This window comes from Pocillopora damicornis, chromosome 7 (assembly GCF_964200805.1).
Source record: "Pocillopora damicornis chromosome 7, jaPocDami1.2, whole genome shotgun sequence".
Lineage (NCBI taxonomy): Eukaryota > Metazoa > Cnidaria > Anthozoa > Scleractinia > Pocilloporidae > Pocillopora > Pocillopora damicornis.
The window spans coordinates 5,969,924-5,986,261 of NC_142676.1; the positions used below are offsets into that span (position 1 = coordinate 5,969,924).

At 40.4% G+C, this 16,338-nt stretch overlaps 3 protein-coding genes and 1 long non-coding RNA gene across 4 annotated transcripts; 2 read left to right on the plus strand and 2 right to left on the minus strand.

The window, feature by feature from the left end:
* Position 1: 1 nt before the first annotated feature.
* LOC113677849 (uncharacterized) lies at positions 2 to 2,881 on the minus strand. Its single transcript, XR_003446832.2, has 2 exons — positions 2,752 to 2,881; positions 2 to 1,936 (listed from the first exon to the last, which is right to left on the minus strand). It is a non-coding gene; the product is annotated as an uncharacterized LOC113677849 (long non-coding RNA).
* A 7,337-nt stretch (positions 2,882 to 10,218) lies between these two features.
* LOC149042254 (tetratricopeptide repeat protein 7B-like) lies at positions 10,219 to 11,849 on the plus strand. Its single transcript, XM_089212637.1, has 3 exons — positions 10,219 to 10,452; positions 10,932 to 11,036; positions 11,639 to 11,849. The coding sequence occupies exons 1-3, from the start codon at positions 10,339 to 10,341 to the stop codon at positions 11,732 to 11,734; spliced, it is 315 nt and encodes a 104-aa protein (XP_089068763.1). The 5' UTR covers positions 10,219 to 10,338; the 3' UTR covers positions 11,735 to 11,849.
* A 1,488-nt stretch (positions 11,850 to 13,337) lies between these two features.
* LOC149042255 (uncharacterized) lies at positions 13,338 to 15,272 on the minus strand. Its single transcript, XM_089212635.1, has one exon. The coding sequence runs from the start codon at positions 15,033 to 15,035 to the stop codon at positions 13,386 to 13,388; it is 1,650 nt and encodes a 549-aa protein (XP_089068761.1). The 5' UTR covers positions 15,036 to 15,272; the 3' UTR covers positions 13,338 to 13,385.
* Positions 15,273 to 15,278: 6 nt separating this feature from the next.
* Positions 15,279 to 16,337, plus strand: LOC149042256 (uncharacterized). Its single transcript, XM_089212636.1, has one exon. It carries the CDS (start codon positions 15,324 to 15,326, stop codon positions 16,212 to 16,214), a length of 891 nt encoding a protein of 296 aa, XP_089068762.1. The 5' UTR covers positions 15,279 to 15,323; the 3' UTR covers positions 16,215 to 16,337.
* Position 16,338: the final 1 nt, after the last annotated feature.

The following is a 16,338-nucleotide window of genomic DNA, read 5'->3' on the forward strand; positions in this document are numbered from 1 at the left end:
CAGAGAGCATGATATGGTTTATTTGGAAGTGTTAATTAAGACCATTTGGAACACATGAGAAGAGGAATAAAGTTCTGAGAACACAATACTTAGAAACAACACCAATCTGTGGTAAGAATTTCTACAGTGCACCACAATAAAACAGAAAAGAGTACACTTCTTTCACCTTACACCCATTTTATTACCTAGAACAACTGTTTTTCACTTCCTACCCGAGGTAATGTTAGTCTACACACTCTGGAATGTTATCAAAAGAGAAAATTACTGGGAAAACGCAGTCCAACACTTCCGATGGTTTTACTTTCCAAGCTACCTGTTGAAGGTCCAACTTGTGGTTGGGTATTCCCTGAAAGCCTGAACACCATATCATTTAGTTTTGGCAAATCCCTGACCAACTTTAGACAACCAAAACCACCCCTCAACATTCCAAGCTTGTTTGCAAAAGTAATACAGCTTCATTAAAAAGTTATTTTTCTTTTGATAAAATTGACCTCACAAACATAAACATAGCTTCCCTCTACATTCCCCTGGCGGACCTTGAGGGAACATGATAGATTTAAGCTTACCCTTTAACTCCCATGATTGACCAAGACAGAATTTCTCCTTACAATATCAATACAATTATATCAACTAGATAAGTGATGAGAATAAAGAAAAATATTAACTTGGGAATAATCAATTGATCCAATACTAAATTCTCTTGGTCATTATATTGGTCATAGGTTCAAATTACGTACAGACCTAAATTTTTTTTTGGCCTTATTTTCACTACTGCTTGAGTAGTGTTCATTACTGCAAAGATCGCTTTCATATTCATATCTTTATCCCTGTTCACATATATGATTTTTATATATTCACAGTCATTTACTATCAAAAGTATTTAACAGAAACATCTCATTATTTCCTGGATGTCATCACATGAACAGAGTATTAGCAAAATGTTATCTGTTCATGCTATGATATCCAGGAAATAATCAGATCCTACATCTCTGAGCATGCATTAAGAATAACTGAACTAATACCTCACAAGAGGAACAAATGCAATGGCTGGCAAAAAAACCCAACAAGAGCAAAATTCAAAAGATATTTTATTAGTTAACAAAACATGATGAACTGTTCCTTCTGCTTTTTTGATAGAAAGTGAAGTTTATAAAATCTTGTGAAATTAATAACATTCCTAAAACATTCAAGGAGGCACACAGATATGTGTTTCTGAGGCTTGCAGAATGGCAGTAAGTTACCAATACCTACATCTGATCAGTACAGTTGGTTATTAACACATCTTTTCAAAAGAGAAAATTCTACATAGTTCCTCAGTTTGTCCCTGTATTTACCTCTTCCTCAGTCAACACAGTGGTACTATCAATTTCAACTTACATAATGTTTTCTTTGTAGTGAATAAAAGTAATGAAGAAGAACATTGGTTTTTAGTTATACTCTAAAAAAAGGCAAAGCTCACAGGGAAATTGATCAAAGTTAAGAATATAAAATTTTTGACAAAAATTTATTGAAAGTGATTTCAATCTGATTTCCAGAAAGACCTTTCTTTCAGACCTGTTTGTCCTATGTAATAAGCTTAGGAGTGAAAGTATTGGTGAAAATGGAAAGTTTTCAATTAAGAGGTTGACTGTACAGTCTGATTGAGGGTTGGTCTAATAAACACCAGGGTTAATCACAGTTTGTGAAGCAAACATTCCCCCACCTGATAACAAAGAGAATGATCAAGCACCCCCACCTCCACCTCTAGAGGCAGGAATTTTCTCTCATTCCAAGGGAATGAAGTCTCCTCCCAACAGCACAAAGGCATCCTCAGTTTTTTTTTAACCTCTGCATCTTCCAACTGGTATTTTTGATATCACAAAATTTCAACTATTTTGTGTCCTTGACAAAAGCTTCTGCAAACACTGGTAGGTTTCTGTAATTTCTCAGCAGCTCACTGTTGAAATAATACACAGAGAAGGAAAAGCTTCAGGTGCTTTGCAAACCCTAAAATGTGCACGGGGTATGTATTTTATTATCGAAGAAATCTCAATAAAAGGATACATGTTGCAGAGGCCATATGCACCACTTTTGCACACAGTAAAGCCCATAAGCACAGTCCATTATACTCATGCTTCATGAAAATTTGATAAACTGACTCTGAGGGGAGTGTATATGAGAATAGCAGGTTAGGAATGTGAAGCACATACACTATCTTATACCTCTGGAAATCTGAAAAAAGCATATCCTTATACCCAGTTTATTTGCATAAATAAGCTGATGTGACTAACCTCACTTGTCCTCTTTTGTTTTTGCCAAGCATGCAAGAAATGCCCAAGGTAAAAACCTCTATGCAGTTTACGCTTATTTCAGAAAAACGCTTTGTTTTGTGTCTTATTCATAGCCAAAGAGATTGTCTCATTTGGCTCAAACTCTTAAGGGTCAAATGACAGGAAAAGCATTATGTTCAAAACTGATTATGGATGAAGAAAGAATCTAAATGATTAGGAAATTTTGCTGTTTTGATTTACAAAACTTTTCCCTGTTCTTCTGAACTCCTAAAATAAAATATTATCGGTTTAATCACTCTTGCCCCATGCCCCTTCATCCCTTTTGCTCTCAAAACATCTTTATTTTGTTCTTCAATGTTGACCTCAAGAAAAAGCACATTATACCCCTTCAAAACCATAAGCTACTTAGGAAAGGTTGAAAAATACAGGGTAGTTAGACTGTACGGTTACTTACTCCAAGCTTTACTAAGTAAGTACTTACCATTTTTCGGTGTATTGGGTTTTACACTTAATTAAAAGTTCCTTCTGTTCTTCACAGCTCATTTCTATCCCAGGTATCTTGTCTAACAATGCTCTGCAGTGTTGCAACTTTGCATGGAAACCATTAACCTACAACAACATTTAGAACAAGGTACTTATGACATGAAGTGTGATTGGGCAACTTTTTTCTTGTGAATCATGATATGATTTTTTTTTTATTTGCAAATCATAATTAAAGATCTTTTAATGTTCACATGAATGAATTCTTTCATTTTAAATGACCTACAATTAAGAGCTGAATTAAACATGGTTTGTAAACCATTTTGTTTTGCATGATGAATTTCTGGCTATTTCATTGTTTGAGAAATATACGTATTGTCCTTGAACAACTGTGGTTAGGTTTTGACCAGGGTTTTGACAGGATATATACTTCATGGGGACCAATAAAAGGTATAAAATAGAACATTTATGGTTCTTGAAAAACTAAGATAAGACATTACATCATCTTTTGCTGCATCAAAAAGGTGAAAATCTACATAAAATTTTCCAATTCCAATGATTTTCTAGGGGCACCTGTCAGTTGAATGTGTATCAAGCAGTCACCCACAAGGAATGGTGGGGTAACTGCTTAATAGTGAGTGACCAGCTTCTAATTTCTCTTTATAACATCACCCCTGAATCAAACATTAAGGTCATGAGAATAAAGGAAATGATCACCAATTTATAAAGCTCTTGATTGTTAAACAAATTCTCCTTGTCAGCATTTCAGGAAATGTATAGAGAACAGTATAGAGAATATGCAAACTGATGTTAGGGGGTAAAGGGTTGATACAGGTTCCCCAGAATAAGGGTATGGTAAAAAAAAAAAAAGAAAAAAACAAGTGCCGTTCAATGCCATAATTGACCACAATTGTACAAAAACTTGCTCAAAAATGCTACTTACACTGATTTTGGTAGGTAAACATATATTAAATCTTACTTGAAAGATTATTCTTAGTTTTATTTGAATGGTTCAACTTGAAGTGACCGTTGAATTTAGGTGGAGAATAGAAACAGGCCGTTGGGAATCAGTTAAGGGTGTTATAGAAGTGACCGCCTAATAGAGGTGTAGAAGTTGAGAGAGAAATCGAGGATGACCAAAGGAGCTACGTTTCATGTGGCTTGGTGTGCCTTTTACGGGCATTTATCAGCGAATGGTTTAAGCTATCTAAAGGGAAGATGTTGTTAATGTCATAAATTTATGTACCTTCTTGCAGCTTGTTTAAGAGGAAAACGTGAACAACTTCAGAAACAAGCAATTGATGTTCTTTCAAGTAAGTATCATGATGGAAAATTTGATTTTCCCCCATGATTTCCTCTAGTGGCCTTTTCACAACTCATTCTTTAAATTTTGCAAATGATAATTATTTTTCTTCTTAATCTGGGTTACGCACTAGCGACTAAATACAGGAATGGCTCCGACCTGTGATTAGATGATAAAAATAGTAAAAGTCAATAACTTGTATCTTAACTCCTTGCTCGTGAGTATGGTTAACCGTGTGTCTCGAAGCGGAACAATGAAATATCAATGTGAAAACGCCGATGAGTCAAACAAGAAATGGCTACTTACATAATGAAGAGAAGGCAGGGTCTAACTTGTTCAGCGAGGTCGTTCAGCGATATTCCGGCGATGAAAAAGTCATCCGCTGACAAGCTCCGCTGACAAAACTCATTTAGTCAGTTTAGGCGGACGACTAGAGACTGGAGCCATTCGTGTATTTCACCGCAGACAGGAATGGCTCCAACTCATGCGTATGTTAATTTTTTTTTTCGTTCTGGCTAAATGATAAAAACTGAAAGAGCGATTTATTAGGTTCTTCCTAAGTTGAAGTCTACAGTGCTTGCAAATGAAGCCCTCTTGTCTTACTACAGGGCCATGTAGTTCCTAAGTTTTAAAATAATGCAACAACTGCATCTCACGTTTGGAAAATCACGCAATGTTGCGTGACGCTGCGACCGATGTTTTTAATTTACAGTATGCTCTGCTGGAGAAATATGGCTTAGCCACAATCGAGGGATTTTTTTTTCGTGGAAAACTGATTTTCTAGGTTATTGTTCACATAAAGGACAAATCCATTCATCGGGCTCTTCATCTGTTTTAAAACTACTGTTCGCACAGCGCTGCTCACTAGTTTAGTTTTAAATTTTTTTTTTCAAAAACTGTTTAAGAAATTATTTTAAAATAATTGAAAAAAAAAAAAATTAAAATTGAGTCGGAGCTATTCCTGTCTGCGGTTAAATACAGGAATGGCTCGAGTCTCTGTTCGTGCGCGTGAACTGACTAAATGAATTTAGTCAGCGGAGCTAGTCAGCAGATGACTTTTCCATCGCCAGAATATCGCTGAACGACCTCGCTGAACAAGCTAGACTCTGCCTTCTCTTCATTATGTAAGTAGCCATTTCTTGTTTGACTCATCGGTGTTTTCACATTGATATTTCATTGTTCCGCTTCGAAACACGCGGTTAACTATACTCACGTGCAAGGAGTTAAGATATAACTTATTAACTTTTACTATTTTTATCATCCAATCACAGGTCGGAGCCATTCCTGTATTTGGTCGCTTGTGGGTAACGCTATGGCGGCCACTTTAGGCTGTGACTAAAAGTGGGACGGGGACGTGTGACTGGGACTCGGGGACGTGGGACTCGGAGACGCGGGACGCGGGGACTCGGGGAAGTGAGACGCGGGGACTCGGGGACGTGATAAACATACAACACCTGAATTTATAAAGTATAATTTTCGGTGGTCTCGAGAAAGGTGTAATATGCTGGAGAGCTTGTCGGGTGACTACATCGAAGGAGTTCGTCGAAGGTAAGAATACACGGTAATTTTGGTCGGCGGGAAATATTGCGAAAGCCTGTGAAAGGATGACATCTAAAAACTGAAGGTAATTTTTGAATAAGACACTAGAATGCGTAATGATGGCGGCGACCAATCAATCTTCTTTAAACAAACTGGAGATTGACTTCCTTGAGGAAAACCTTGAAAATTGTTCTTTGAAAACCGGTACTTCGTGGGTTATTTCGATGGAAAAAGAGATATGTTCGAGGATATGCTCGAGAGTTTTCTTCTTAGTAGTTCCATTTGCTTTGTAAAGAAGGCCTTGCACTCAAAGGACTTAAATCACAAGAGGTTTTCGAAAACTGGTGGGCAGTTTCTTTTATTTTTAACTGAATTATTGCTTTTATCAATTCGGTGTGGGCCTCGTAAAGACTCGATCTTTTGAAAGCAATTTTGTAAAAACTTACGCAATGCACGGGGCGGAAAAGTGTTGAAATATTTATAGGTATTTCATATAAAGGAAAGACTCATATAAAGGAAAACACTCCAGGTGCGTAATCTAGTATACCGAAATACTTTTTCAAATTATGCATTTGCAGCGTCTCCCGTCTTTGAACACAATGGTGGTAATGTACCGATCCAATTTTTCGGCAAACCGTTTACCATCTAAGCAATGAAACTCGGCATTGCCTCCACACACCAACAAAGATGAGAATTCCTTTTGAAAACAGAGTTTGAAATATAATAAAACGTACCAGTAGCATTCGATTTTTGCATAACCCGCGAAACTGTTTTAATTTTTTTAGGTATTTTAGTGGAGGAATCCATCAAACTTTTCGCATACTGAGGAAACAAAATCGGGAAGGTCATTTACATCCATTTACTTCGGAATCCCCCATAAACTTAGGGTGTATATAATTCCTGAAATTCCCGTTCGTTATTTCGCGAATCATTTGACCTTTCAGTGTTGACAAATTTTTCGTATTACGTAAGTAAAAAACATTGAACTTCTCTCAACGGACTCAACGCTGCGAAGTTACCGTCTAAAATTCAAACGTTACTGTTAGGCTTATTGGCGCATTGATAACCTAGTAAATAGTTCAAACATACTAAAAAAATTTTTATCTATTTTGTATATCTTCATCTGTGAGCCACATGTAACTAAACAAAAACAGAGAAGTGTAGTTTGATGGCTTGTTTTCGTGAATCTAGGATTTCGGGGATCACTATAAACTACACGATCACGCATTAAGTAATATTTCTTCTTCTAATGATTGATGCTGGAAGAAAATAGTAACGGTGTCATGCTATTTTATGTATCCGTTATAAAAATATTTGTATTCGCACTTAGCTCACGGGTAAAAATCCCGTGAACATTGTTCAAAAGAAATATATCACAGTAGTTATTTTATGACAACCACAAAATACTCAAAACAAAATCAAGAAACTGCTGCAGGACCTCAAGGCTCCTTTGTTCGGGACGATCTTGTACATCTCAGGTTTGAACTTTTCGTGGGAACAAGTGTTGAAGTTTACACAACCTATTTTGAATTTAATCGCTGTACTATAAACTTGTGTGTTCGACCCTCGACGAACGCCTCCGATATAGCGTCACCCGAGCTTGTCAGGAGTAGCCGATGATTTCCAGCGTGCATGGTTCGGCCGGATATGTTTTCTTGCCTGTTTGACGGCGAGAACTCTGGGTACAGAATAGTTTCAACGCAGGGGGTTTTAAACATCGTGAGCAGCCATGGAGGACTTTCCTGGTAAGTAACTGTGTTTTCTTCCTTATTCTTTTTTAGAAATGATAAGGCACGGATGTTTCAAGACCTCCTGCGTTGAAACTATTCTGTACCCAGAGTTCTCACGGTCAAATAAGCAAGCAGAAATGTCCGGCCGAACCATGGACGCTGAAAACCATCGGCTACTACTAACAAGCTCTTCAGCATAAAATAGCTTTCTCGAGACCACCGAAAATTATACTCTACAAATTCAGCGCAAATGTTAGGTGTTGTTTATTTATCACGTCCCCGAGTCCCCGCGTGTCCCCGGGTCCCACGTCCCCGAGTCCCACGTCACCGAGTCCCACGTCCCCGAGTCCCACGTCCCCGAGTCCCACGTCCCCGAGTCCCACGTCCCCGAGTCCCACGTCCCCGAGTCCCACGTCCCCGAGTCCCACGTCCCCGAGTCCCACGTCCCCGAGTCCCACGTCCCCGAGTCCCACGTCCCCGAGTCCTACGCCCTCGAGTTCCGAGTCCCACGTCCTCGAGTTCCGAGTCCCACGTCCCAGTCCCACGTCCCCCTCCCACTTTTAGTCACAGCTGCCTTTAATCGAGACCAGTTCCTTCTCGGCCCTTCGAAGGAGAGCCTGTTGAAAACGAGAGAGACGCTAAATTTTGAGTTTGTCTGTTGAACGGACCAAGTCATGAAATATTTGTCTTGAGTGTGAAAACAAGCACATCTCATTCTTGCATTTTCTCTCTGTCTGTTACACACGGGGCACAACTTGGATCCTGACGACAGCGAAGTCTTGTTTCACCTCGCCCTTAATCATGCTCTCATGAGACAGGCTAGAATTAATTCTAAAATAATAAATTGCTGTGTTCTTTGGGACGGTTGATATGAACAGTGAGGGGGCAAGCAAAGAAGCATGAAAAAAATTCTTTTTTTCGAACTCGAGAAAATCTATTGTCATCTAAAACTTGCCCAAAAGAATTATTAGGAAAAAAATTCGTACCTCCCACTCAACCATCACTTCATGGACTCCCTATCGATGTTCTGTTGCAGAGCTTTTTCCCGCACTTTAACCTGTTTCCTGCTTTACACTTTGAGTATTCGTTGGTCCGTTACAATAATTCCCTTTGTTCGTTTTTACTTTGAGCTATCGGTAGCCACCGATAACGTTTTCTTGTGTTCTCGGTAGCCGTTTTGATCCCCTGTGACTTTTGTGTCATGATGTGGGATCCTGAAGCGCTGCAAAGCGTGGATTGTTTTAAACAGTTCCTTGAAAGTTTTGTTTTACTTTCATTTCCAGATGACAAAGGCCCTGAAGAACATCAGAAATGCACTTAAAATGGACATGAATCAATCTTTTTTTCCTGCATATTTTACCTCTTATACTTTCTTCCCAGAAAAAGGTAAGCTGCCCGTTTATGCTCCGCCTTGTGTAGAAGTAAAAATGTGAATTCTCATCAGTGATCCTTATCGATTTTATGCGTTGTCAGTAATCACCGTTTCCTCTGTATCGGTGTACTGGTGTAGTAAGGAGAATATGATTTATGCCGTTCATTGTAGTTTGTTGAAGCACTTGAGGTCTGTGATGCTGCTCTGATGGAATTCCCTGATGACCTCAGGTGTGTGTTGTACTTCAGTTCTCAGCTGTCGTGATTGTTAGACGCAAGCGAACTGTCATGGAGACCTGAATAAATGCCGAGGGTTTCTCGGCCTGTGATAGACTTGAGGATCATCCACGAGAAGTAACAGTGCTCTTGTTAGGTTGATGTTATCTACTGTCTGTTTTCAGTTTGCTTTTGACGAAGGTTAAACTGGAAAAGGCCTGCTTAGGTGGGGAGCAAGCGCTGATCACGTGCAAACGGTTGCTGAAGACCTGGAAACAAGTGTACGAGTCTGATCTATCGGGGTTAGTGTGAAGAGAAAACTGTGGAAAGTTTCTGCTTCTTAAGCAAAAATTTTCTTATTGCGGGTAAAAGTATTTGAATAAGGGATAAGCAAAGAGCCGAAACCTAAGATAGGAAAGGATTTTATCCACCTCGAAGTCTGTGGGTTACTTTGTCGATTTGATAAGCAAACATGGAAGACCAAATTGAGATTAGTTATTATTTCAGGCTTGCTGATTTGTAACTGGAAATGCAAAGGTTTTGAGCCGTTCAAAGAGGCTGCTAACCATTCCAGTGCTTTTACTAAGACATTAGTAGTAATTCTAGTGATACCTGTGAACTATCAGGGGAACCCTAAAAATTTGCATAGGTGGGTGTACTGTGCACGAGCTATCGACTTGCATCCCGTTTAGTAGGGGGGGGGACGTAAAGTCTCTTGAAGCTTGAGAAATCATTTCAAGATTGAAAAGGAAGAGGCCATTAGGCGTTTAAGAACTGTCAATCAGCCTCTGTTCGTAGAAGGAATTTTGCACGCTAAACGTAAACGAGTAAAATAATTTGAGATCTAGTGCCTTACTCACAAACTGCATAAAATTTAGAGTGGGGCCAATGGTCTTAACTGCTGACTGCTTTCAGATCCACAGAGCTTCAAAGGGCTGGATCAGGTTTGCCAGACAAAGTTATTACAGTTTCCCGAAGCTTGAAACAGATTCCACTCACAGAACTCACCAGTGAAAAAGACTCCGGTAGGTGTTCCTTTTAACATTAGAATTCCCCGCGCTATTCTGGCTATTAGAGTCTGTTAAGAACTAATTGCCATCATGTTTCTTGTAAGATGATGGTGCTAGTTCCATCGCAGCCTCAGTACGCCTGGAACAGGCCTTATCAGACGAGGCTGCCTCGACTTCCGTCCGACTCAGCGTTTCAGCTGTATTGGCCCTACAAGTAAAACTCTGGCTTGCTGTTGGTAGGTCCTATTTATGTGTAGAGTCAAGTGAGACCAGCACCATCCCAGATCAGTTGAGAAAACTGCACCATTAGCTCTTTTGATCATTTGACAACTCTTTTCACCTAATCTAATTCATCTCTATTTAGTCACTCAGGGAAGTGGTTGGTTAATTTATTTCATGTAACAATCTGGCGACATGCGATGTGTTTTGATACAGCTGATGTGTATGTTGCCATGGAGAAGGACACTGAAGCCAGCGCATGCGTTCAGGAGGCGCATTTGATATTCCCTTTTTCCCCGGATGTGCTGTTTCAGGTATGAGTCTTGCTTGCGTGTTGTCAGTGCACCAATACGTGGATGACAGTAAAAATGTTAGTCCAACTTCCACTGGAAAAAAGGTAGTGGGAAATCTAAAACAGCTTCTCGAAGAATGGAGCGGGGGACGGAGTAATTAGATGGTCCTCCCGTCGTGCCACTCTTTTATATGGCACCATTTTTTTTCCCTTACATTGATCTGCCTGACCCCCTACCCCTTTATTACCCAAGATCTCACAATCCTGTCGTATTAATACGCATCATCTTCCCTTTAGTTAAATGCTCTCTACCTAATTGGAAGCTTTAGGTCGAGGACGCGACCGCTTTGAGAACGCGGTGATCGAGCGAAAGCCAGGAACGAAAACGGCTGGGATAGCATGCTGATGTGCGCATAGAAAGTTCCGAGTCAGTCCCATATGCAGACTTCAAATGGTTTTTTGTTGATGTTGTTTTCAATTTGTTTTTATTTTCCTACACAGCGTGGCCGCATTTTCGAGCTTAAAGAAAACCTCATGGAGGCCAAGAATTGCTTCGATAATGCGATCTCCATAAATCCAAACCACGTGGCCAGCATTCAACACCTGGTAAGACGTACAAAATAACACTGGACTGGCTAACGAATCCTGATTAATAAAAAAAATAAATTGATTATTTGCCCAATTAGAGAGCAGTCGTTATTTATCCTGGGGGGGGAGGTCTTGGCAGGACCCTATGGTCTTGGGGCGGCACGAAAGGGGGATTAGTCGTCGCTAACAGAGTGTAAAGGGGGGGGGGACTATTGAAAATTGACTGCTAATTTCAGTTGAATTTGATTTTTTTTCTAATTTCAATTGTTTCTCCTCCTCCTTCTCCTCCTCCTCCTCAAGATTGTGCTATGTGAACAGCAAGGTCAGTCGCGGCTACGTTTACACGTGAAACTGGGTAATTTAGTATGATCAATTGGGTTGATACCGTAAATTGGCCACTGTAAAGAGTTCAAAGCTGACGTTTTAGGTGTCAGCTCTTCGTTAGCCTTACGCTCGAAACGTCAGCTTTTAACTTTTATACGGTGGCCAATTTATGTAATCGACTCAGTTGATGATACTAAACTACCCTGTTATACTTTCCCACCGACGCAGCACCACAGTTTCTTTAGAAACTTACCCCCTTTATATGTGAAACTGTTCGATTAATTTGGTTTCTTCAGGGTGCAGTGTATCACAAACTTGGTAATCTTGTTATGGCTGAGAAAGTAATCCGAGAAGCCATCAATATCGATCCAAAAGCATTTGAAGCTTGGTGAGTGATCACTTTCAACTTTCGTTCAAATTCCTGGTTTAGGCGGTGTGAATTATTAGGTGACAAGGTACCATTCATTTTAATATGGCTGAATAATATACAGGTCATGTGATCTTGTTCGGTGCCAGATATTCCTGACCAACGACATGTTGCGTTATGTTATGTAACGCTTTCGTGATTCTCTTATTTTGTTTCGTGTCCCGTGTTGCATTGTGCCATTTTATATACAAAGACCTGCCAGTGTAAATAAATGACAATGAAACGTGTAGATCTCATTGGTAATTCTCCTTACTGTCTGCCATACAATTCTTATGGTGTAAGTTCGCAGAATATGGTATTGGATCTATAAACAACCCCCTTATTGATATTTGTCGCTATTCTCATCACTTGTGAGCTTGATATTGTATTATTACGTACGATGTGTCTGTCTGCTTACTGTGTCAATTCATTTCAGGCATATTTTAGGCGTGGTTTTGGAAGCCCAAGACGAACACGAGGCAGCGAGCGAGTGTCTAATGACAGCTATTGACTTAGAGGCTACACATCCTATCGTGCCATTAACAGTGATAGCAAGGTTGTTATGAGCCTACCAGAAGTTTGCTGTGATTCAACAAAGATAAACAACAAGTAAAACTTAAAAAATTATTTTTAATGGTAATAGGACCGAGTGGAGTCCAATTCAGTCTGTAATCATACGAGTGATTAACAAAATCGGACGACTGCGAAGTTTATTCGCGTTTAGAGACACAACCTAGGCTTCAACCTAAATGAGCCCCTCCCCTCTATCCAATTCCCAAAGAACAAAGCTTATAGAATAATTCTCTCAATACTCACCAGTTTATGATGAGGCGAGGAAACACTACTCATAACTTAGTAGAATACTTAGAGATAGTTTTTCAAGCGAACAAATCTTAATGCTCGATTTACTATTTCTCTCTATTTAATGGTCTATAACAATTTTGTAAAGTTCTATAAATTACTCCAAACGACAAAGAATCACTTTTTAGGCTCTTGATGGTTCAACGTTAATATAACTCTAGTAAATATAGACTTGTAAAGATTTTCCCACGACGAGAAAAAAATTAATGTAACGATACCTTATGGTTCTTTGCCACGACAAAAACATACGACTTTGTTCCAACCACTTCGGCAAACTAAAAAATATTAGGAACTCTTTCAAAGGTCTAGGTCACCTTATGAGGTCATTTTGTATCTTTTCGTTTTACAGAAGCACAACTTCAAGTTGGCAGTGCATGACGTTTTATAAGCAACACCACCACTCAAAATCAAACGAAGGATGACTAGCGAGAAATGTAAAAAACACTCACAAATTTATATAAACTGACTGTTCGTTATCCTATGAACCCCTTTATGAAGGGAGCCTTGTCACTGCAGTAAAATATTACTGGTAAAAAAATTTGAAATACAAAACAGCTAGGATGCTACAAAGTTAGCGATAAGACTAATTTTATCTATAAAACGCCAATTTCTCTTCACTTGATCAGCAGGGATTTGCTAAAGCAAAGGCATAGAAAAAACCAGGAAAGATTTATTACTCGACGTTTCGGGGTCATCGTGACTCCATTATCAAGAGACTAGTTAAAAACATGCAAATAAGGAAAGGTACAAGAATAGCATAAATTAGAATGAACGGCTTAAACAAACACCTTGGCGCGGATGGAATCCGTTTGCACGTTCAGTGTCGGCTTACGCATGCGAATATACAACATTTCATTAACAAGGCAATCAAATTTGCCGTTACATTTCGCGATGACGTTGAATTGCTCGATCAAGCGTTCAGGCATTTCACTATTGTGCTGGAGGTGGTAGTGTTTGTAGATAGAAGATGATTTCCTTGTGTGCCCTTCTACGCGATCGTGTAAGTGACCACGAGTATAGCCCACATACCCTGCATCACACAGGTTACATTTAAATTCATAAACGATACATTGTTGGTTAACAATAGGGGGCTTAATTTCGTGTTGCTTAAGCTGTTGATCGAGCCTAGGGCTAACAAACACTGGTTGGACAGTCACGCTTAACTTCGAGCTTAGACTGTTCAGTTGTTGTTTAACATGATTAGCTGACGATTGGTCCTTGAAGGGTAACACTAATCTCACAATCTCCGATGGTACGTCTGGTGATGGACAGGGCTCTGCAGATGAAATCCTTCTCTCAACAAACCGCTTGATTGTAGTTTCAACCAGTGGCTTTGGGTATTTCAAGTTATGAAAAACCCTTCTAAGGCGGTCACATTCCTCGGAGAAGAAAGACCAGTTAGAAGATAATCGATAAGCGCGATCCACCATGGTGTTAACTAGGCTGCGCTTGTACTTAATGTCAACATGACTCTGGAAATGCAGAAGGAGACCCGTGTTGGTTCTTTTGATGTAGACCTTGCTCTCAATCTTTGGTGCACGGTTAAGCAGTTCAGTTCCTAGAAAGGGAAGGGATCCTTCCCGTTCGACTTCCATGGTAAACTGGAGGGAGGGATGGGTAGAGTTAAGGGTGTCTAGAAACTGGCCAGCGGTCACCCTATCAGGCATTACGGTCAGGGTGTCATCGACGTACCTCCGGTAATAGCGCGGAAGTTGACCGTGTTGTTCGAGGTTTTCCTCAATCGAGCACATGAAGACGTTAGCCAGCAACGGTCCAAGGGGAGAACCCATAGCGACTCCATCTGTCTGCTCATATAAAGCACCGTCAAACTGGAAAAGCTGGTTTTTCGTAGCTGCTCGGAGGAGGTCGATTAGGTCCGCTTTAGAGATGTTCAAGCTGTGCGTCTCGTTGAACCAATCCTGGGCAAAGGCTTTTTCAGCTAAGATCTGTATTGTTTCCTCCAAGGGTACATTTGTAAACAATGAGGTGACGTCATAGGAAACTAAAATTTCGCCGTTCTTGATCTCGAAGCCTCGTACTTCATCAGCAAAGCGGAATGTGTCTGTCACTGTATATTGGTTGCACGACAGGGGTTTCAATTTGTCGTCAAGCCATTTCGCTAGCGAGTAATTGTAGGTGTTAGTAGCAGAGAGTATTGGCCGCACGGCTAACTGTTCTTTATGTGTCTTCGGCAAGCCATACAAGTGTGCGAGTCTGGACCCTTTCGGGCGGAGAGCGTCAGAAATGGATTTCGGTAGAATCTTTCGAACGAGAGTTTCCAACTCCCTTTCTTTCTGAAGGAGAGGGTGGTAATACTTAGGAGGTCGTCCTCTGGTTCTCGGTCTCTCCGAGTCGACGAATCGGAATTTGCTGGTATCGTTTATTGACGCTTCGGCTAGTAGGCGAAGATATTCTGATTTATCCATAACAACAACACCAGACCCTTTATCCGGTTTTGTGACAACGATGTCATCGCGTTTTTTCAGATCTTCAATAGCTTGCAAGAGGGCTTTAGGAGGTTTTGGGCTACTCCTATTAATATACTCTAGCGCAACAGATCGTAAGGTTGCGGCTGCTAGTTCGCGTAAATTCTCGTTTGGTAGATGCCGTTCAAGGTTCCAGTATGCTTTCTCGAAGCTTGCCTTGATCTCAACTGGAGACACGGTCAACTTCCGCGCTATTACCGGAGGTACGTCGATGACACCCTGACCGTAATGCCTGATAGGGTGACCGCTGGCCAGTTTCTAGACACCCTTAACTCTACCCATCCCTCCCTCCAGTTTACCATGGAAGTCGAACGGGAAGGATCCCTTCCCTTTCTAGGAACTGAACTGCTTAACCGTGCACCAAAGATTGAGAGCAAGGTCTACATCAAAAGAACCAACACGGGTCTCCTTCTGCATTTCCAGAGTCATGTTGACATTAAGTACAAGCGCAGCCTAGTTAACACCATGGTGGATCGCGCTTATCGATTATCTTCTAACTGGTCTTTCTTCTCCGAGGAATGTGACCGCCTTAGAAGGGTTTTTCATAACTTGAAATACCCAAAGCCACTGGTTGAAACTACAATCAAGCGGTTTGTTGAGAGAAGGATTTCATCTGCAGAGCCCTGTCCATCACCAGACGTACCATCGGAGATTGTGAGATTAGTGTTACCCTTCAAGGACCAATCGTCAGCTAATCATGTTAAACAACAACTGAACAGTCTAAGCTCGAAGTTAAGCGTGACTGTCCAACCAGTGTTTGTTAGCCCTAGGCTCGATCAACAGCTTAAGCAACACGAAATTAAGCCCCCTATTGTTAACCAACAATGTATCGTTTATGAATTTAAATGTAACCTGTGTGATGCAGGGTATGTGGGCTATACTCGTGGTCACTTACACGATCGCGTAGAAGGGCACACAAGGAAATCATCTTCTATCTACAAACACTACCACCTCCAGCACAATAGTGAAATGCCTGAACGCTTGATCGAGCAATTCAACGTCATCGCGAAATGTAACGGCAAATTTGATTGCCTTGTTAATGAAATGTTGTATATTCGCATGCGTAAGCCGACACTGAACGTGCAAACGGATTCCATCCGCGCCAAGGTGTTTGTTTAAGCCGTTCATTCTAATTTATGCTATTCTTGTACCTTTCCTTATTTGCATGTTTTTAAACTAGTCTCTTGATAATGGAGTCACGATGACCCCGAAACGTCGAGTAATAAATCTTTCCTGGTTTTTT

What these genes read in the sequence shown, in the direction of transcription:
- LOC149042256 (XM_089212636.1), top strand. Translation starts at nt 15,324, where the DNA reads ATGCCTGATAGGGTGACCGCTGGCCAGTTTCTAGACACCCTTAACTCT.
- LOC149042254 (XM_089212637.1), top strand. Translation starts at nt 10,339, where the DNA reads ATGTGTTTTGATACAGCTGATGTGTATGTTGCCATGGAGAAGGACACT. An exon ending in CCCCGGATGTGCTGTTTCAG is followed by an intron (nt 10,453 to 10,931) that starts GTATGAGTCTTG and finishes TTTCCTACACAG; the next exon opens with CGTGGCCGCATTTTCGAGCT. An exon ending in TGGCCAGCATTCAACACCTG is followed by an intron (nt 11,037 to 11,638) that starts GTAAGACGTACA and finishes TGGTTTCTTCAG; the next exon opens with GGTGCAGTGTATCACAAACT.
- LOC149042255 (XM_089212635.1), bottom strand. Translation starts at nt 15,035, where the DNA reads ATGGATAAATCAGAATATCTTCGCCTACTAGCCGAAGCGTCAATAAAC.